The sequence below is a fragment of the Lithobates pipiens genome, unplaced genomic scaffold (assembly GCF_037356315.1).
Source record: "Lithobates pipiens isolate NorthernLeopardFrog02 unplaced genomic scaffold, aLitPip1_a1.2 Scaffold_19, whole genome shotgun sequence".
NCBI lineage: Eukaryota > Metazoa > Chordata > Amphibia > Anura > Ranidae > Lithobates > Lithobates pipiens.
Window position 1 is genome coordinate 31,243,976 of NW_027507764.1, and position 22,820 is coordinate 31,266,795.

The 22,820-nt window shown below is 45.2% G+C and overlaps 1 protein-coding gene across 3 annotated transcripts in view; it reads right to left on the minus strand.

Moving 5' to 3' along the window:
- LOC143995870 (uncharacterized) overlaps window positions 1-22,820 on the minus strand; it is a 207,934-nt gene that overhangs the window by 108,890 nt on the left and 76,224 nt on the right. For all 3 annotated transcript variants that reach the window (XM_077490596.1, XM_077490595.1, XM_077490594.1), the window contains one exon: window positions 3,295-3,471. In XM_077490596.1, the coding sequence (XP_077346722.1) occupies window positions 3,295-3,471 (177 nt within the window). The remainder of the gene's footprint in view (window positions 1-3,294; window positions 3,472-22,820) is intronic.

Below are 22,820 nucleotides of genomic sequence, written 5' to 3' on the forward strand. Positions count from 1 at the left end.
CCGACATCCACAGACTGGCCCCCCACATCCACAGACTGGCCCCCGACATCCACAGACTGGCCCCCGACATACCACTGGCCCCGACATCCACAGATAGCCCCCACTTCCACCGACTGGCCCCCACATCCACAGACTAGCCCCCACATCCACAGACTGGCCCCCACATCCACAGACTTGCCCCCGACATACCACTGGCCCCCACATTCAAAGACTAGCCCCCACATAAACAGACTGGCCCCCACATCCACAGACTGGCCCCCACATCCACAGACTGGCCCCCACATCCACAGACTGGCCCCCGACATCCATAGACTGGCCCCCACATTCACAGACTGGCCCCCGACATCCACAGACTGGCCCCCAACATACCACTGGCCCGACATCCACAGACTAGCCCCCACATCCACAGACTGGCCCCCACATCCACAGACTGGCCCCCACATCCACAGACTTGCCCCCAACATACCACTGGCCCCCACATTCACAGACTAGCCCCCACATCCACAGACTGGCCCCCGACATCCACAGACTCTCCCCCACATCCACAGACTGGCCCCCACATCCACAGACTGGCCCCCACATCCACAGACTGGCCCCCAACATCCATAGACTGGCCCCCACATTCACAGACTGGCCCCCGACATCCACAGACTGGCCCCCAACATACCACTGGCCCGACATCCACAGACTAGCTCCCACATCCACAGACTGGCCCCCACATCCACAGACTTGCCCCCCAACATACCACTGGCCCCCACATCCACAGACTGGCCCCCACATCCACAGACTTGCCCCCAACATACCTCTGGCCCCCACATTCACAGACTAGCCCCCACATCCACAGACTGGCCCCCGACATCCACAGACTCTCCCCCACATCCACAGACTGGCCCCCACATCCACAGACTGGCCCCCACATCCACAGACTGGCCCCCAACATCCATAGACTGGCCCCCACATTCACAGACTGGCCCCCGACATCCACAGACTGGCCCCCAACATACCACTGGCCCGACATCCACAGACTAGCTCCCACATCCACAGACTGGCCCCCACATCCACAGACTTGCCCCCAACATACCACTGGCCCCCACATTCACAGACTAGCCCCCACATCCACAGACTGGCCCCCGACATCCACAGACTCTCCCCCACATCCACAGACTGGCCCCCAACATCCACAGACTGACCCACACATTCACAGACTGGCCCCTGACACCCACAGACTGGCCCCCAACATCCACAGACTGACCCCCACATTCACAGACTGGCCCCCACATGCACAGACTGGCCCCCGACATCCACAGACTGGCCCCCGACATCCACAGACTGGCCCCCGACATACCACTGTCCCCCACATTCACAGACTAGCCCCGACATCCAGAGACTGGCCACCGACATACCACTGGCCCCCACATACATTCACAGACTGGCCCCCGACATCCACATACCATGACTGGCCCCCGACATCCGACTGGCCCCCACCCTGACATCCACAGTGACAGACTGGCCCCCAACATGCCGCCGTTGCCGCGCGGAGACATTTAACTGTGGCGCCGCCCACTGCACTTTACACTGACACACACACACACTGGCAGCGGGGTAGGCGGCGCCACAGGTGTAGACCAACTTCTGGTCTTCTTAAAAATGGCGGCTGGCGGAGACATTGTCTTCGCCGGCCGCCGACCTCTAGCGGCCGGCAGCAAAAAAACGGGAAATTCAATTTACCGGGACAAACCGAATTTCCCGGGACATTTCCCAGGACAAAATTAATTTGGGACAAATGTCCCAATCCCGGGAATGTCCCGGTAAATTCGGGACAGTTGGCAACTATGCGATACCCATTCACATGGGGGGGGCAGGATCTTGGTGGCCTCTTGTTAAAGGGGGCTTCCAGATTCAGATAAGCCCCCCGCCTGCAGACCCCTACAACCACCTGGCAAGGGTTGTGGGGAAGAGGCCCTTATCCCCATCAACATGGGAACAAGGTGTTTTGGGGGACCCCAAAGCACACTCCCCATGTTCAGGGCATATGGCCTGGTACAGTTCAAGGGGGGGTGCTCTGGACTGGGGGGGAACTCATGTCTTTTTTTTCAAGGATTTGTGTGTATATTGCCGGGATTTAGAAATGTCATTACACTATGTACGGCCGCTATGTAAGCAGCATTACATAGTGTGGGGCGTTGACTTAGCCCCCTGAGTCATGATTGGCACCCTCACAGCAGAGCACACTCGGATTGGTCAAGGCATGCAGGTCAGGTGCATACTTTGGCCAATCAGCCGCAGTCAATGTACTGCGATCTCGATCTGGGATCATTGACGGTCTCGCAGTGCAAATTTTGGGGCGTTCCACGGGCGCTCGAATTTCCCACGAAATGTTCTAAATTCGGCAAACGGGTGAACACCCGATGTTCGAGTCGAGCTTGCGTTCTACTCGAACATCTGGCTCATCCCTAAATACAAGTAATACTTAGGAAAGCAGGAACATGGAGAAACTAGGAAGTTGCTCAGGACACACGAGCTGCACTGAGCATGTCTTATATAGGGAAGCAGACAGGGAGGCGGCCAGGAAGAGACAGAAGGGAAAGGGATATAATTCCACAGTAGAGCAGGCAACACCCAAAGGTGAACACAGAAGCCAGCAGCACATGTGAATGGAGTCACGAGTCTAGAAGAACCACTTCAGCCAGGAAAAGAGAATTTCACAAAAAGAAAACTGCAAGCTAAACTGTGATATTCTGATTACCTGGAGTCATGTATTTACATGGACAGCACACAGTATTGTGGTAGTAATGTTCATTATACAAAGTGTATGTAATATACAGGGTTATGTATGTAATAAGACCATACAGACAGTAATGTCTAATGCACCAATCAGGTTTTACAGGGGGTCCCCGACTTACAAACGCCCGACCTACAAACAACTCCAACTTATGAACTGGGCGCTGCGGGGACCCTCTGCCATTCTGCGTGGACATCGGCCGTCCTGCGCGTACGCGGGCAGACGGAGCCACGGAAAATGACCGAAAATAACGAAAATGTCCGTAATTTGCCGTGCATGCGCAGAACGGCATTCGACTGAACATCGGAAATGTCCGTAATTGTCATTCTGCACACGCGCAACCGACTTACAAACATTTCCGATTTACAAACAGGAGGACAGTCCCTGATGGGTATGTAACCCGGGGACCCCCTGTATCTTACTTCAGTTTGAATGAGTCAGACCAAAGAGAGGTGACTGCTGATTGGTTGCTCTGGGTTCCTGCAGTCTGTATATTGAGGATTATTACTCACGTATACATTTTGGAGGATTATTCCACCTAATGGAGGATCCAATCTGCACACATTGTACAGAGGGATAAGAATTCCGGGATTCATCCAGACATTTTACTGTCACTGTATCCCCAATTTCATAAAATGTCTTCTCTGGATCCATGGTCATCATTGAGACTTCCGGCTTCTTACACAGAGCTGTAAAGTGATTAGAAGAATGAATTACATCTGAGAGATTTGGGAACAATGTGAAAAATACTATTTATTTTGTTCTTTAGCACATAATGTATGTAACTGTAGGGTGATCAGTAGGGATGAATGACCCGACAATGTATGTATCTGTAGGGTGATCAGTAGGGATGAATGATCTGAAAATGTATGAATCTGTACGGTGATCAGTAGGGATGAATGACCCGACAATGTATGTATCTGTAGGGTGATCAGTAGGGATGAATGATCTGACAATGTATTTATCTGTAGGGTGATCAGTAGGGATGAATGACCTGACAATGTATGTATCTGTAGGGTGATCAGTAGGGATGAATGACCTGACAATGTATGCATCTTCACCCAAGTTGGGTGAAGATGTGAGGGTTCAGAGCTCAGAGGGGGCAGCCTTGGTGTCACTGCTTGCCCTAACAACTGTTCTCTATGCCGCTCTCCGCAGATCCAGCAGCCTCCTCCAGCACCCCAGAGAATTCATCCGGAGGATTTTCAGAGACTGGTGACACAATGCTGAAGATACCAATGGTGCATGGGACACAGTGAGTACTCCAGAGGATACCCCTGCTAGGCCTCATATCCCCACCAGCCCTAATACTGAAGGTGAACCCACACTGCAGGACATTTTTACGGCTGTAAACACTTGCAGTATATCTATAGCAGCCCTCACAGCTGAAATAAAAGGGGTAAAGACAGAAATAACCTTCCTACATGAAGATACCAAAAAGTTAAGGGAAAGAACATCAGCTCTGGAGGGGAGAGTGAGCTCCATAGAAGATGACATGGCGCCCATGCAGAGAGACCTAACATAAAATAACCACCTGCTGACTCAACACACTTCTTGCTTAGAAGATTTAGAGAATAGAATGAGAAGAAATAATGTGAGAGCTATAGGTCTGCCTGAAAGAATGGAAGGGAAAAACCCTGCAGAATTTATTGAGCAATGGCTGATCAAAGCATTTGGCAGAGAGGTGTTTTCCCCTATGTTCACTGTGGAACGGGCGCACAGAGTTCCTGCTAGGCCTCCCCCGCTAGGGGCTCCTCCATGACCCTTCCTATTTAAACTTCTCAATTACAAAGACAGCGATGCAATTCTATAAAATTCCAGAATAAATCCTGCTGCACTAAAAATCTCCCCTTTTCTGGATTTCTCGGCTGACCTACAGAAACAAGTTTATTGATGTTAAACGTCGCCTCAAAGATCTTGACCTGAAGTATGCTATGCTATACCCAGCCCGTATGCAAATTGAAGTACTGTACAATTCTTTAACTCCCCATCAGCAGCTGCACAATGGCTGGTCCGAGAAGAACAAACAATTAGTGAAACACGCAACAGGCGTCCTGCACCACCATGAACCATAAAACCCTAAAGATGAACTCCGGGATCCTTTTCCCTATTCTCCCCACTGCTAGCTTGCCAAGGCAGAGATAGCTGTCTGTTCTCCAAATAGTTTTACTGCAACCACGGCTTTTGTTCTTGCTGTTGAGAAGCTGTAAGACACTGAAGTGCGCTTCCACTGTTGCCCCCCCAGATGGTCTGGTACAGACCCCCAGTCCTAGTCTGGCAAGTATGCAAGGCCCTGTTGGCCAATTTCACCATGTTTTTGTTGTTGTTGTTTGCTTTTTCTGATTTTTTCACCATCGTTTCAACATTGTCCTTTCCACTATCGGTGGTTCCTACTTTCCACAACACTACCACAACTATGGACATGCCACTCAACTTCTTATTAAACCAGGATGCATTTCAAATGTTTTTCGTATGGACACAGACTCTAAGTGCTAGCTGTTACAGGGTATTGCCACATGAACACGTGGTGCAGATAGGATCTATAACAATTACTACTGTTATGCTGATACAATGTCTAAGCTAACTAGAATAGTGTCCTGGAAGGTTTAAATAATCCAGTTAAGCGATTGGCCGTGGTACGCAAGATCAAGCGTTTGAATACTGACGTGATATGCTTGCAGGAGACCCATCTCCCCTCGACATCCACACCGCTATTTGCACGAAGACAGTTTTGTCATCAATAACATTCCACATATTCTGTGTATTCCAGGGGAGTGAGCCTCCTGATTAAAAGAGATGTGCAATTCTCTTTTTTGGAAGTTAAAATGAACCCGGATGGTCATTATGTATTCCTTTTATGCTCTTTATGTGGAACAAAATGTGTACTAGCAGGGTTGTACATCCCTCCTCTGTTCTCAGCCAGTCCCTTTACAGTTCTAGCTAACTTTATGTCCTGCTTGCCGGGCATACCAGTACCGGTAATAGGGGAATTTAATAATTACGTTGATTGTGGGAAGGACAAATTAAGTAGCAGTACTGGAGATGGATCAAAGAAGGGAAGGGCCTACTCCATTTGCTCACCTTCTTCTAGTGATGGGCCTCACAGACGTGTGGAGGATCCATAACCCTGACACTAAGATGTATTCGAGCAAATCAGCCTCAATAGGTGGCCTTTCACGAAATTGATTTAGGACTAGGTAATAAACATATGCTGCCAATAGTAGTCTCCTCGCAATACCATGTCAGACAGATCTCAGACCACTCCCCACTCTCGATTGATATACGAGTGGGAGCGGTCAGAGGTAACAGTCTATGGAAACTCAACCCCTTCTGGTTGTCACTCCTACCAGAACCTGACCCACTCCCAAAAGCTCTTACATCCTTTTTTTTTTTTAATCCTTTTTCTTTATAAAATTTTTAAACACAAGATTAACAGTAAAATTCACAATTCACAAAAGCCTTCATCTCGAGCATGGTTAAGACAATGGCAAAACTATACACAGCCTTCAAATTGTTACAAGCTTGCCTTATAATTATACCACAACCTCCCACCCAAGCCCACCCCCGATTTGAATACACACTGTTAGCTCCAGCCACCCCTTACATCCTTTTTTAAACAGAACTTAGGATCTATGGGCATTAGTACTGTATGGGAGGTGGCCAAAGCCTACGTAGGAGGACAATTCATTCGAGAAATATCACACATCAAAACTAAAGAATGGGGAAATCTAGTATTATCTGAAGCACTTTATGTAGCAGACCCTACTGATGACACTAAAAGAAAGTGGCTAGCAGCCCAATCCATGCTCAAGCACTTATCCCTTCAACTGGCAGAAAACAAGAGATTCTTTCTGCAACAGAAATACTTTGAGGAAGGGGAAAGCCCGGGTCATATGTTAGCCCTACTAGTCAAATCTCAACAAGGCCCCTCACACATAGTGGCAGTGTCAGACGCACAGGGAACACCCTGTTATTCCACACAAGCCATTATGGATGTCTTCAAAAATTTCTTTCAAGATGTATATACATCTAATGTCCACCCATCACCCGAGGACATTCACTCCTTTTTGGATAAATACCCTATACCCAGCCTGTCCACCATGGATGCAAAACAATTGAATGCCCCACTGACTGAGGAGGAGCTCCTAGAGGCACTGGCCCATGCTAAAATTGGAAAAGCTCCTGGGGCAGGTGGCTTGCCAGCGGAAGTTTATAAACGCTATACAGCCTAATTAAGCCCAATACTCCTGCATAACAAGGCATTTGCAACTGCAAGACTTCCCCCCTCTATGAGTGAGGCACTTATTGTAGTACTTTTGAAACCTGGCAAGGACACCCTTTCTCCAAATGCATATAGACCTATTTCATTACTTACGTTTGACATTAAGCTGTTGGCCAGAGTTTTGGCTAACAGATTGGCCAAATATATTCAAACTATGATCCCTAGATATCAGTCGGGTTTTATATCAACCAGATCAACATCTCAAAACCTACGCAGACTATTTCTCTATCTACAAGTGCCTACAGACAACCCGGGTAATAGAGCCATCTTATCTTTAGATGCGGCCAAATCGTTTGACAGCGTTGAATGGCCCTACCTGTGGGAAACTGAAAAAATGTGGGGTGAGCCCCTCTTTTCTGAAATGGGTGCAACTGTTATACAATAATCAGACGGCGAGAATGCTTATCAATGGAGATATATTGGAAACCCTTCAGACTCTTTAGGGGCATGCGGCAGGGGTGCCCTCCATCACCCCTGTTGTTCGCCCTAGCTCTCGAACTTCTAGACATACATGTCAGAGCATCGCAAAACATCTTAGGCTTCCGTCGAGGACTTAAGCATGACATAATTTCTCTATATGAAGATGACACATTGATTTATTTAGGTGACACAGACAGCACCCTAAAGAAAGTAATGCGCTTAATTGCTGACTTTGGTGAACTGTCGGGATTTAGTATTAACTCAGTGCTTATGCCATTAGATCCTCTGCCGCAGCCTCTACCTGACTGTGCAGGAGACATTATGACAGTTGACGAGTTCCGTTACCTCGGTATACAGGTAACTCCAGACACAAACCAATATATTGCACTAAACTTAGTACCCTTACTCTGTAAATTCCCGTTGAAGTGCTCCACATGGACAAAATTACCCCTTTCGGTCACAGGCAGGGCAAATTTAATTAAAATGGTGTGGGCCCCACAACTTTTATATATACCGTATATACTCGAGTATAGGCCGACCCGAATATAAGCCGAGGCCCCCAATTTACCCCCAAAAAAACTGGCAAACTTATTGACTCGTGTATAAGCCGAGGGTGAGACATGCCTGTCCATCCCTGTGTGTGTGTCCGTCCATCCCTGTGTGTCCGTCCATCCCTGTGTGTCCGTCCATCCCTGTGTGTCCGTCCATCCCTGTGTGTCCGTCCATCCATCCCTGTGTGTGTGTGTGTCCATCCATCCATCCATCCCTGTGTGTGTGTGTCTCCATCCATCCATCCATCCATCCCTGTGTGTGTGTGTCTCCATCCATCCATCCATCCATCCCTGTGTGTGTGTGTGTGTCTCCATCCATCCATCCATCCCTGTGTGTGTCTCCATCCGTGTGTGTGTGTGTGTGTGTGTGTGTGTGTGTGTGTGTGTGTGTGTGTGTGTGTGTGTGTGTGTGTCCAGCCTACCTTTGTCCCGAGCCTCCGTCCCGTGCCTTGCCTCCTTGCCTCCGTCCCGTGCCGTGACTTGCCTCCTTGCATCCGTCCCGTGTCGTGCCGTGCCTTGCCGCCGCCGTCCCGTCCCGTCCCGTGCCGTGCCTTCCCTTGCCTCCGTCCCGTGCCCTCTTCGTCGGCGGCCATTGTAAAGTTCAAAAGCTGCGCCGCCGCCTTCGCCTGTGATAGGCGGAACACTGAATTTCCCAGCAGCCTGTGTTCCGCCTATCACAGACGTCGTATCATCCTCGTCCGTAGTACGAGGATGATACGATGTCCGTGATAGGCGGAACACAGGCTGCTGGGAAATTCAGTGTTCCGCCTATCACAGGCGAAGGCGGAGCCGGAGGCGCGGCTTTTGAATAGAATGGCCGCTGTCTGTCTGCTCGACACGCTGATCGAGCGGGCAGACAGCGATGACTCGAGTATAAGCCGAGGGGGGCACTTTCAGCCTCAAAAAAGAGGCTGAAAATCTCGGCTTATACTCGAGTATATACGGTACTCTATAATGCCTCTATATGGATATCACACAAATGGTTTAACCAAATAGATGCCCAGTTCAGAGATTTAACATGGGGTAACAAGTCGGCAAGGATTAGTTTACATACCCTTCAGCTAACTAAAGATCAAGGGGGGTCTAGCCGTACCGCATGCCAGATTTGACTTTGTGGCATCCCAGCTACAACACCTAGGTAACTGGGGGGGTTCTGATGTTAAGGATCCCATCAGGTCCCTATTGCTCCCTGAGGGCTCACAGCTCTCGGCTCTATCTCACCTAGAGGCAGGTCTCACGCATAAAACACAAACTCACCCCACAATAATCTTACTGAACACCCTATGGAAATACACCAGATCTATTCTGAAAATTAGAGGTCCGTGTACATTCACACCCATATGGAGGAACAAATACTATAGAGAACTTTGCAAACTGCAGGACCTTTGTTCATGGGAAGCAAAGGGTGTGCAATATATTTCTCAGCTGTTCAATGGTAATGTATTTAAATCCTTTACAGACATGCAAGATGAATTTACAATACCCAGAACACAGTTTTTTAAGTATCTGCAACTCAGACAGGCTATTCAGAATGAAAACAGAATATTCTCGCTTGTGCCGGTGACACATCCTCTGATGACGGACGTGTTGCTAACGGAAGATAGGAAAGGCCTGATTTCAAGTGTATACTCTAGACCAGTGTTTCTCAACTCCAGTCCTCAAGGCGCACCAACGGGTCATGTTTTCAGGCTTCCCATTATTTAGCACAGGTGATTTGATCAGTTTCACGGCCTTGGTAATTACCACAGCCGTTTCATCTGAGGGAAATCCTGAAAACATGACCTGTTGAGGCGTCTTGAGGACTGGAGTTGAGAAAGCCTGCTCTAGACTGCTTCACTCTACACATGATGCTTCTAAGCTGCCATGCAGGAAGGGGTTATGTTCTTTCTACTATATCTAAAGTATTTCAAACCCCAGTTCCAGAAGACCCAGTTATTTGCCTGCTTGTGGCATTGGAGATACCCTCACCCGAATGGGCATAAGGCAATTCTGCGGCTATTATACATGGCAAGCAAGGCTATTATGAGACTTTGTATAACTCCGAGGGTGCCAACGGGTAAGGGATGGGTTCGAAATGGAAAACAGTATGCTAATACGAGAAAAAAATGACCTACCAACATAGAAATGTTATTAAAAAATTCTACTCAATGTGGCAAACGTTGCTAGATACACCAGGACTAGGTCCTACCCAGCTGGTTTTAGACAGACTATTACAAATGTAATTTGGCAGATTAGAAGGCAAGATTCCGTTTGCCGGTAATAATGTCTAACTTTTATAATAATTATTCTTGATGGAACCATGGTGAATCCCAATATCAATCTATGCAGCACCACTGAATTCAATAATGATAGTTTTGTACAGTAAGCTGATTTCATGCAACTATTTATATCTAGAAGCTGTATGATAATGATGATAATAATAACTATAATGACTGCTGCACCTGATTATATTGCTGCAATAGTTCCTTACCTTACTGTATTTGAATTTGTTTATGTACAATAAACTTTTACTTGATTTACAAAAAAAAAAAAAGATTAAAGCAATTTTCTTCTAATTTTAGTAAATGGCCATGTGTCTTATTAAATTCCCGAAAAAGTTTGATCCCTATTGTGGGGTCACCAGTACGGTATTTGTCTATTGAAATCATATCCCCTCTTAAGTGTCTCTTCTCCAGAGAGAATAAGTTCGGTGCTCGCAACCTTTCCTCATAACTAATATCCTCCAGACCCTTTATTAGCTTTGTTGCCCTTCTTTGTACTCACTCCAATTCCAGTACATCCTTCCTGAGGACTGGTGCCCAGAACTGGACGGCATGCTCCAGGTGTGGCCGGACCAGAGTCTTGTAGAGTGGGAGGATTATCTCTGGAGTTAATCCCCTTTTTAATGCATGCCAATATTGCTGCAGCTCGGCATTCCATCCCATTGCTGAGCCTGTCATCTACTAGGACCCCCAGGTCCTTTTCCATCCTAGATCCCCCCAGAGGTTCTCCCCCCAGTGTATAGATTGCATTCATATTTTTGCCCCCCAAATGCGTTATTTTACATTTTTCTACATTCAACCTCATTTGCCATGTAGTTGCCCACCCCAATAATTTGTTCAGATCTTCTTACAAGGTTTCCACATCCTGCAGAGAAGTGCTTACCCTCTGGAAGGGTGCTTACTGTGTCGTGTCATATAGATAAACATTGCAGTTTTGGTTACTGAAGCCCCCAGATTCCCTTGTGAAGACTGAGGAGAATAAATTCAATACCTTCGCCATCTCTCCATCCTTAGTAACCAGATTCCCTTCATCCTTCTTTATGGGACCAATATGATCCTACCTCCCTTTCTTACTATTTATGTACTTAAAGAATTTCTTTGGATTTTTATTACTCTCCTCTGCTATGTGCCTTTTGTCTTCTATTTTAGCTGCCCTTATATTTTTTGTTGCATTCTTTGTAAAGTTGAAATGCTGATTATGATCCCCCTGCCTTGTATTTTTTGAAGGCCTTCTCCTTTGCTTTTATATGCATTCTTACATTGGAGTTAAGCCACCCAGGACTTCTATTAGCTCTTTAAAATGTATTTCCCATTGGGATGCACTGGTCAATACCCTTATTTAATATGCTCTTAAAGCATACCCAATTCTCCAAATCTTGTTCCTAAGATTTTATCCCATTAGTATCTTCTAGCAAGGATCATAGTTTAGGGAAGTTAAATCTTTTGAAATTCAGTGTGTTTGTATTTCCCTTATGTTTCCTATTTGTGTGATTTATACTGAAACTAATTGACCTGTGATCGTTGTTTCCTAAATTGCCCCGTTGTTATAGGAGGTCTGCCTCCCCCTCCTCCCTCTGGTTAGGGGGCCTATAGCATACTCCCAGTATTACTTTCCCCTTAGTTTCCTTCCTTTGTATCTCTACCCACCCATAAGGATTCCACCTCCTCCCTTGCTCCATTACTGATGTCGTCTCTCACATTCACTTGTACATAATTTTTGATATACACGCATACCCCTCCTCCTGTTTTACCCTCTCTATCCCTGCCATATAGGGAATATCCTTGAATGGTTGCCAGCTAATCATGAGAGCTGTTGAACTAATTCTCTGAAATTCCTACAAAATCGAAATCCTCCTCGTACAACAGTATCCCTAGTTCTCCCATCTTGTCCACCCGATTCCTGGCAATGGTGAACATGCCATGTAGTTTAGACCAGTCGGATACTATCTCCTTATTAGGTGTTCTGAGGATGAAAGAGAGGTTTATGGGAAGGCTGGAGGAGTATTTAAACTAGTATTGTGGGGGAGGGTGAATTAGATTATAATGGGTCAACCATTGGAAATGGTACTATTTGTACTAAAATAAAAAATATGCCACATTTTTTTGCAAAATGTGACAATGAATTAAAGTGTTTGTTCACCAATGTCATAAGTCTTCCAAGCAAAATAGGTGAGTTGGAAGCTCTGGTGCAAGAGGAGACTTATAATCTAATTGGTATTGCTGCATCTTGGCTTCATTCTTCTCATTACAGGACTAATAATATCTCTTGCGTTGAGTAATTTTTTTCCTCCATATTTTTGGTAGAATTCTTTACCATTTTTTTTCTTGTGATCTCCATATTTAATTATTCCGTCAAGTTAACACCAAAAACTTTTTTTTTTTTTTTTTTTTTTCATTACCACAATAACCTTTTTATTTTTATTCTGGTGACAAGTTACCACAATAACATTTTTATTTTGTTTGTAACCTCAAGGAGGTTAGTGTCCCTTGTTAATTTCACATTGTCTTTTAGAAATGTATTTGACCAAAAAACACATAGGCAATTATATTTTCAAACAAAAATATCCATTTATTCTGGTTCAACAAACAAAAAAAATGAAGGCAACACTGGAGCAACTTGTGACATTTGTGTAGCCTTTTGGCCCCAGGGCAAACGTGAAACTCTGTGGAAAAGAAAATTCAAATATTACGAAATCCAATATGGTCCCAGAATCGCAGACATCAAGAGCAGCAGCAGATGGTATATATGTCCCCAGGCTGTGGTACAACAGGCTGCGTCTTTGGTCGGACCAGAGTGAAGCCAGGTCAGCACCTTCTTCTCTTCGCTCCACCCTTCACTGCACCCTTCACTGCAGACTTCCCTGTAGCCTTCCTGGGAGGCTGTGTCTCCGGTGGTGTACTCGTGGCAGGAGGAGGAGGAGGAGGAGGAGGAACAGGAGGAACTTGCTCCACAATATTGCTGTTGGCAGTTAATTCGCCACTCAGCCCCTTCTGTAACGCCAAGAAAATTAGCCTTTCACACTGGAGACGTTGGCCCATCTCTAATTGCTGGAGACGGCTGGCGATGTAGCAGCCATAGGCCTCTTCAGCGTCAGGGGGGCTCTTTAAGACATTAGTAGCCTCTCGAATTAGGCGCAGGGATTCCTCCTGTGATACCGAAATTTTTTTTGCCCTTTTTGATGGAAGACGGAGGGGAGGCACCTGTGATGTTGTCAGGCTTCTACTAGGCGCGGCCACCTCCTGGCTGACAGTGGGCACGGCCTCCTCCTGGCTGACAGTGGGCCCAGCCTCCTCCTGCCTGCCACTTTCCCCACCTTCCTCCTGGCTGAGCTCATCCTGTGTATAAAAAAGGGACATTGTTTTAGTTTTTTGTTCATCAATCATAAACATTTTTCAGCTCCTGACTTCAAAATTCTGTTAATACATATAAAAGAGTATCATTATGACACCACTATTTCTTGTTTCTGCTGGTGACAAACATTTGTGGCCACTACTGTAAATTGATATGTCCAAATTTTAACTATTTTTTAACATCAATAATAGCGTCCAAATTCTAATAACATCTAGTTAACATCATTAATATTATGAATATCACTATTTTTTGTAACAAAATACCTGGCTCCAGCTGGGTGCATCCGCTTCTTCCAGGATGGAAGGCTCCGCTTGCTCATCAGCCTCTGCTGGGGTGGAGGGAATGCTGCAGGGAAGGGTGGAGGGAAGGGTGGAGGGAAGAGTTGAAAGCGACTCCCTGACTTTACACCGGTCGTCAAGGAACCGTAGCTTTTCAAAGTACCACAGCCTGGGTACATACACATCACCTGGTGCTGCTCCTGATGTTTTGGATTTATCGATTTTCCTCTTTTCCTTTCGGTGCATATTTCGCAATATTTGAATTTTCTTGTCCACAAAGTCCACGTCTGCCTCTGGGATCCAAGTCTGCACAAATGTCACAAATTTCTCCAGTGTTGCCCTCCTTACTGGTTTATTATAATAATCAATGTGCTTGACTTGCCACAGATTTGTCATCTCTTTATATTTGTCTATAAATAGACTTAAAAATTCAGGATCCTTGAATTTCTGATTCATTTTTCTGAAAGACAATACACAAGCCAAAAACAATAATGTTAGCTCAGACTCTCCTAATCTTAGCCCAATATAGACTCCAGGATCTGCCACTTATTTGGGGAAATGGTTTAAACTTACCTTCGTTTTGCTTGCTCCCAACTTCCGTTCCTATTTTCGCAAACGAACATACGACATGTGATTTTTGTCGTTATATACAGTGCGTACGCGTAGAACTACGCCTGCGTTGCCCGCCCCTGACGTTCTTTTAGTCAAGTTCTTGTTTTCCCGCCCTTTCTGCGCACTTAACGTACGTACGACATGTGCATTTTGGCGTAAGATCCAGTGCGTACGCGTAGAACCACGCCTGCTTTGCCCGCCCATGACGTTCTTTTCCAAGAATATTTCACGCCCCCTTTTCTCTACGGTGCGCAGTAGGAGAAACATGGCGGAAACACAACAGGTGGTTGATCTTAACGACTCCAGTAGTCAGGAATCCCCGGAGCCACAAATGTCCCGATCCGGAAAGAGGAGATTTAAGGCCTCAAATATGGCATTTGAAGAGATGGTGGAGATGGTGGCAATCTTGCGAAGTAAGGATTATGATGGCAAGCATGGACCATACACCCATCCGAACTTGCGCAAGGCCAGAATCATGGCCAAAGTAGTTAAGACCCTGCATAATCGTTTTGGGGTACGACGGTCAAAAGACCAATTGAGGAAACGGTGGTCCGACCTTAAATTGAGGGAGCCGGATCAATACAGAAGGATCAAGAAAGTTCTGAAAAAAAGTAAGTACTTGTCGTGTGTTCCTATTTTATGATTATTGCATACAGATCCATATGCTTTACCTTTGTACAATGTAAAAAATTGCTGCTTTCATGTTGTATACAGTAAAAGAATCGTATCGTTTTAACAAACCCTCGTAAATTGTTCGTGGCAAACCTCGTTTATGATACAGGGTTTAAACAGCATTTTTTGGCTGTGTAATTTTTAGGACACAAAAAATGATTAGGACATTGTGGTTTAGATGTGTTTCAAAATACAATGACTAGAAAAGAACATTCAGTGTAATTGAAGGAGAGGACACTTGGCAGCTGGGTAAAAACACATCTGCACTCATGAGCAAAGGTGTGGGACACCAGAGAACATTTATTAGGGTAAACCACACGCCACACGGGGTTCCCTGGTATACTTGGGGGGGGGGGGGGGCGCATGTGTGAAACTTGGCACAAAAAGCAAATTATTGTAGTTTTTGGCAAAGTGAATTGATTTATCATGTCTTCACATTTTGCATCTCTTCATAAACCGACAATTGTACAACACTTCTAATCAAGGTTTCATCTTCCTAGTTCTGGCCTTAAATATCTGTGTGCTAAAGTATACCTTTTTGTTTGTTAATTTCTCATAGGGGAGAAAAGACTCACAAAGCAGGATCCCAGGGACCGCCACCCTTGCCAGCATGAATGTGAGGTTAGCCCCATCCCCCCCGTGGATGTGCATGTGGAGGAAGGAGAGGTGGAAGAAGGAGAGGAGATGGGCACCCCACCAGGTGAGTGTCTGACACCACAGCTTCAGGTAATCGATGTATACCTGCATATTTCCAAACACATGTTTTTACATCTATTTTAGGTGATGTTCTGGTTGTGGAAAGCGACACATTTCCAAGCACCAGTGCCCCCCCCCCGAGGATGTCGAGGAAGGAGAGGTTGAGGAAGGAGAGGTGGAGGAAGTAGGGGAGATGGGCACCCCACCAGGTGAGTGTCTGACACCCCAGCTTGTTGAAATCCATGTATGACTGCATAATTTTTGACCCAATTTTTACCATCTATTGTAGGTGATGTTCTGGTTGTGGAAAGGGCCCCGTTTTCCAGTGACAGCGCACAAAGGCTGATTGGCCAGATAATGGGCTGGAATGGGGAACTAGATGACATGCGAACTAGCCTGGATCTCATGAAGAATCAGATTGACAATATGCAGCTGGAAATGAAGAACATGATCGATATTTTGGGGAGAATATAATCCGTTTCTCCATAATATCGATCATGTTCTTCATTTCCCTTGTTTTAGTTCAAAGATTGTTACTTCCCAAATTTTTACGATTGTGGCTGATTGTTGTTACATTTTTCATATTTTTTAAAGAAAAATAAAAACCACAAAAAAAAAAAAAATGTTTTTAAAAATTAGAAAAAAAAGGAAACTAAAAAATGTTTGGCAAAGAAAGTTAAATAAACCCAAAAAAAAATTATATCAATAAATATTCAATGGCACATGTGAATGTGGCCAAATTAAAATTTTGAAGAATCAAGAATGTGTGGCGTATTCTTTCAATGCTCAATACCAGTTTGGGAAAAGTGATTTTGTGTATCCAGTGACAATGGGCCTTATTGAATTAATGAAAATACACTTGGCACTACAAGTGCACTAGGATAACATAGGAGACAGCACAAACCAAAAGCAAGCAAGAAAACACATTTCAGATTTGAGGTTCTTTTATTATTTTACTCTTTTTAAAAATTAAATATTGTGTGGCATTGCAATGGCCCCCCTACCGTTAAAATAAGTGACATATCTTTGGCGAACTTCACGGGCACTTTGGGGGGCCAAGCCAGTACGGCCAGTATCCAGGCCTGTCAGTGATTCCGGACCAAGTCCAGCCTCAGGCATTATTGTGGATAAATAATTTGTTGAGTTTTTATGTAAAAAATTGTGCAAAATTCAGCACGTAAGTACGACATAGTTCAGTTTGTATTCGGCTAGGTTTATAGCAGTCAGAAAAACACGGAACCGGCTGGCCATTATTCCAAATGCATTTTCCACAACTCTTCTCGCTCTGGCCAGCCGGTAGTTGAAAACCCTCCTCTCCGGGGTGAGGGTTCTTTGGGGGAATGGCCTCATGATGTGGTCGTCCAGAGCAAAAGCCTCATCAGCGATGAACACGAAGGGTAGTTCCTCCACATTCTCCGAATCAGGTGGCAATCCCAGGCCACCTGTCTGTAGACGGCGGTAGAACTCCGTCTGGGCGAAGACTCCTCCATCCGGCCATTCTTCCCCACGTCCACATACAGAAATTCATACTGTGCCGACACCACCGCCATTAACACAATACTGTGAAACCCCTTGTAATTATAAAAGTATGACCCCGAATGGGGTGGTGGCACAATGTGGACGTGCTTCCCATCTATCGCACCACCGCAGTTCGGAAAGTCCCAACGGGTGGCAAAATGGGATGCCACAGTCTGCCATTCCTGTGGCGATGAAGGAAACTGGGGAGGCAAAGCAGAAAAAACCAAAATAAGTACTTTTGCACATTAAACATTGTACATTACAACACAAACTTTATTTCACGCTTCTGCCTAGTCACAGGACACCGATCGTCTGCTCCCTGTCATTGGGAGCAGTGATCAGGGTCATGTCACTGCTAGCCCATCCCCCAGACAGTTAATAAACACTCACCCAGAACACACTTTAAACCATTCCTTGGCCCCCTTGTGCTTAATAAAACACCTTCACTGCATGTGACATTTTTACAGTAATCAATACAATTTTTTACAGCATTGATCACTGTATTAATGACAATGGTCACAAAAATGTATGGAAATTGGCCAATGTGTCCGCCATAATGTGGCAGTCACCAGAAAAACAAAAAACAAAAAAAACAAAAACAAACGGTTAGCAACGCCATTACTATTTTCAAAAATGGCAAGATTTTACAAATGCCAGCAAAATAGACCATATTTCCGAAACGATAGAACTTTTGCCCAAAACAATCAATAAACGCTTATTGTGATTCATTTTAACACATTTGTTTACTAAAAGAATACGTATCAGCATCAAATGATGTCCAAAAAAATCAGGGTGATATATTTTTGTGCCTATCTTTCTTTAGAGCGAAAAGTGAGAAAAAAATGCATATTTTGAAAAATGCATTTTGGGTTTGTTGGTGGTTAATCACCAAAAATAAAAAAGCAGAGGTGATCAAAGACAACCAAATACAAAATCGCTTTGTGCTAATAAAATGAAGATAATTTACTAGGAGGAGCCATGTTACAAGGACGCACAATTGTCAATTCAAACAACGCACTGCCAAATCACCCAAAAAAGTGATGAAGGTCAGGAAAGGGGAAAATCATTCCAGGGTTGAAGTGTGTTAAAAATACAATATATAATTCAACATTAATTTAAGGACACACAGACTCGTTGGAATTATATTAAGTGTGGTGGGGGGGGGGGATCCAGTTAAAGGACACACAGACCATTTGGGATACTATTAAGGGGGGGGGGGGGGATTCAGTTAAGGGGACACAGACCATTTGGAATAATCTTTAAAATGTTTGGTTTTAGGATAAAGCAATAGAATGGAGCTGACAAAAGACATTTTAAGTGACTAGACTAGGTGGATATGGGCCTACCATAGCATGTTGGTGAGGTTTAATGAAGGCAAATATGCATGAAAGACAAAAAAGGAGCATTAAAAGATTACAGCATGCATGAGGACAAAGGGGACATTCACAGCATATTGCAATCATGGTAATTAGAGATTGAGGAAAGAAATACAAGGCATTAGCAAACATTAAAGACAATAAAATGTGATGTTAAATGCTAAATCTTACCTTAATATAGTCCTCCTGCAGGACCTGTATAATGGCAGAACAGGTCTCTGGAATAATGATCCCCAGAGCCTGGGGGGAGATGCCTGTCGAGAACTTGAGGTCCTGAAGGCTTCTCCCTGTCGCCAAGTAGCGCAACGTGGCGACGAGCCTCTGCTCCGGAGTGATGGCTTGCCGCATGCAGGTATCCTGCCTGCTGATATAAGGGGTCAGCAAAGCCAGCAGACGGTGAAAAACGGGGTCCGTCATCCGGAGATAATTCCTGAAATCATCAGGATTATTCTCCCGGATCTCACGAAGCAAAGGCATGTGCGAGAACTGGTCACGCTGGAGCAACCAATTCTTCGTCCATGAACTCCTCAACACCCCGTCCACGGACTGTTCTTGGGTTGCAGAATGAACTACAACACCAAGCGCAAGCAAAGCACGAACTCGACGACGAGTACGCACACGCAACATGGCTTCAAAACGGTCGGATTGTCAGAACGAACTTAACAGACGTCACTGAAGAACAGCAAGGCCTGTGAAGAGCGAGCTGAAAGTCAGCGAGCGCAGTTAGATCGCACTGCAAAATACAGACACGAACTGACTACACGCACTAAAAAACAGATACAAACCTCACAAGCACAAACTGAAAAGCAGTGAAAAACGTTCTGAAAAATACGAGTCTGAAAACCGCGAATCGTCTCTCACCAAACTTCTACTAACACGAGATAAACACGAAATTAGCAGAAGGAGCCCAAAGGGTGGCGCACTTGGTATTGAACTTCCGTTTTATAGTCTCGTCGGACCTGGTGTACGTCACCGCGTACCAGACTGGCGGACTTTAGTGGGATCGTGTGTAGGCAAGTCCGTTTCCACTGAACTCTGTCGGAACTCCGGCGGAACTCCGGCGGAAACTCCTTCGGATTTAAGTCCGCTCGTGTGTACGGGGCATTAGTGAGAAGGTGAAGACTCAGCTCCTTGCACAGATGATTACAAAACCCCTTATCTACCCTGGACCTGTTCTTGTGCCAAAAAAGGCCTTAATTGTTCTAATATTTAATCTCCCTTTTTCTCCGGGCCAAGCTACTGGAGATCCTATAGTGTCTAGCTGTAGCTCTTCTCACTTTGTCACTTGGAATGCTGGACAGCATCCTGCCTGATTCCCTTGGACAATCTAGCCTTGTGTGTTATTTTTGGTCAACCTTGAACTATTTTCTCCTCCCATGAACTCCCTGATTTAAGCCATATCTCTGTACTTCCTGTTTGCTAGATTATGTTGCTCTCTCCAGCTGGTATCTTGCTCATTGCATACCTGCTGCAGTCTTCATACCAGCTTATCTTCACTACCATTTGTTATCGACCTTTGGCTTGTTCATCAACTACGCTTCCATCTGATCCCATCCAGCTACTGCTCATTACTAGACATGTGCGATTTGTTTCGTACGAATCTCAAATTCGTACGAATTTCCCTAAATTCGTACGCTCGGGAGGATCCGAAATATGAATTGCCATGCGTCCGAATTTTGTACGAAATATGAACTTTTGTTTTACGAATCCCCAGGAGGAAGTCAGCACAGCACAGGGATGGTGGGAGCCCCTCATCTAACGAAAATTCGTATTTCGGATAGGAAATTCTTCAACGGAATTTCGGATAAAAACCAAACTTCCATCAGCATCGACTGTCATATTGAGGTATATTTTTGCCTTTAAATTCATTGTAACGAACGGTCGTACAAGTTAACGAACCTAACGACAATTCGTATTTCGTACGAATTGAAATTGAATTTCGGACACAAAATACGAAGTACGAATTAATTTTAATACGAACCGTAACAGAACAGCACAAAACAAATTTATTGACGGCACCCATGTCTACTCATTACTGAGCTTTAGCTAGTTCATTGACTACGCTTCTGCTCGATCCTTATTTACTTCATCCATTGCCTGACCCCCACTTGCCCTTTCCCCGCTGGGCAATCCATGGGGCCGCGACCTGGCTTTAGCGCACAGCGAAACTCATCAATAGCTTCCTACTGTCCCTGATTTGGAACCATGTTCCTCTGACCTCTTCTTTTGTCCCACATTTTTGTCTGATCCATATAGATGTATATAAAATGCCCTTTTTATCTTTCAAAGTGTTTCTCAGTGCTAAATCTTTCATACAATTTCTATATTCCTGCATCAGAAAATTTCAAAAGCCAGTATAAAGGCATAGTAGTGGTAAAAAAAGCACTTGAGGGTTTACATATTTTTTTGTATAATACCTATGCCTACATACAGTACTTTTGCTAATAGGTGCTCCTTGTTCCCATCTCAAAAGGATGGGAGGTATTCTCATCTCCATCATCAGGAGCTCTAATGAAGACTGGCTAATGGTTAAACCCAGTGCCACAGGTGAGCCTTTGTCATCTGCTAGAGGGATCTGCTTATATAATTCCTGCTTATTATATGGGAACTTCTCTACTGCTACAGCCACCGGCCTCCGAGCCTGACCGCAGACAAGAGAGTGTGTGCTGGAAATGGGATCTCACTGGGGGAAATACCAATGTGCATCCTGGAAGTGGGATTTCAATGGGGAAAGGCCAGTGTGTGTTATGGGGGTGTCTCAGACCTATGTGTAAGCGGGGGGGGGGTGTCATCTAACTGGGAAAACGAATGTGTGTGCTGGAGGTGGGATCTCACTGGGGAAATGCTAACATGTGTGATTATAAAAAGGAATCTCAATAGGGAACACCAATGTATATGCTGGAGGTGGGATCTCACTGGGGACAACCAATGTGTACGCTGGAGTTGGGCTCTCACTGCAGAAAGACCAATGTGTATGTGTCAGGGTCTGGATCTGAAACTGGGACATCTGCAACGTTTGGCTGTAGCTCTTCTCACTGTGCCAACTGAAATGCTGGACAGTTCCCTGCCTGATTCCATGGACAATATAGCCTTGTATCATGTTTCTGGTCAACCTTGAACTCTTTGCTCCTCCCATGAACTTCCTGATTTAAGCCATGTTTCTGCACTTCCTGTTTGCAATATTACTGTGCTCTCTGCAACTGGTTTCTTGCTCATTGCATACCTGCTGCAGCCCTTATCTTCACTACCATTCGTCATATACCTTTGGCTTTTTCCTGAACTACGTTTATGTCTAATCCCATCCAGCTACTACTCTTTAGTCAGCTTGTTCATCAACTACACTTCTGCTTGATCCTGTTCTACTTCATCCATTATTTGAACCCTGCTTGCTCTTTTCCCACTGGGCAATCCATGGGTCAGTGACCTAACATTAGCACACAGCAAAACCCATCTCCACCATTAGGAGCTCTGGTGAATACCGGCTAGTGGTTAGGTCTCACGGCTCAGGGGAGCCTGCGTCATGTACTAGGAGGATCTGCTTGTATATTTATACCTTATTACTTATGAACTTCTCCACTGCTACAGCCACTGTCCTCTGAGCCTGACCCGAGGCTGTGACAGTGTATGCTGGAAGTGGGATCTCACATGGGAACAGAGATGGGATGAACGACGTTCGCAACTGAATAACAAACCCCAATGAAGTCTATGGGCCCCCGAACGGGAAAAATCAAAGTGCCCATTTTGAAGGCTTATATGCAAGTAATTGGGCATACAGTGGTTATGTGGGTCTGGGTACTGCCCTGGGGGACATGTATCAATGAAAAAGAAAGTTTGTAAAAAGCATAATTTTGAAATGAGCAGTAATTTACTGATGCTTTTAAGTGAAACCATAAAAATGAGAAATAACAATTAAAATGAAAAATTCCTTTAACTATAGTGCATGGGTGTCCCCTAAGTCTGCCTGTAATGTGGCACATCTGTACCGTGTATAGAGCCTGCTGCAGCAAAAATGTGTCAGGG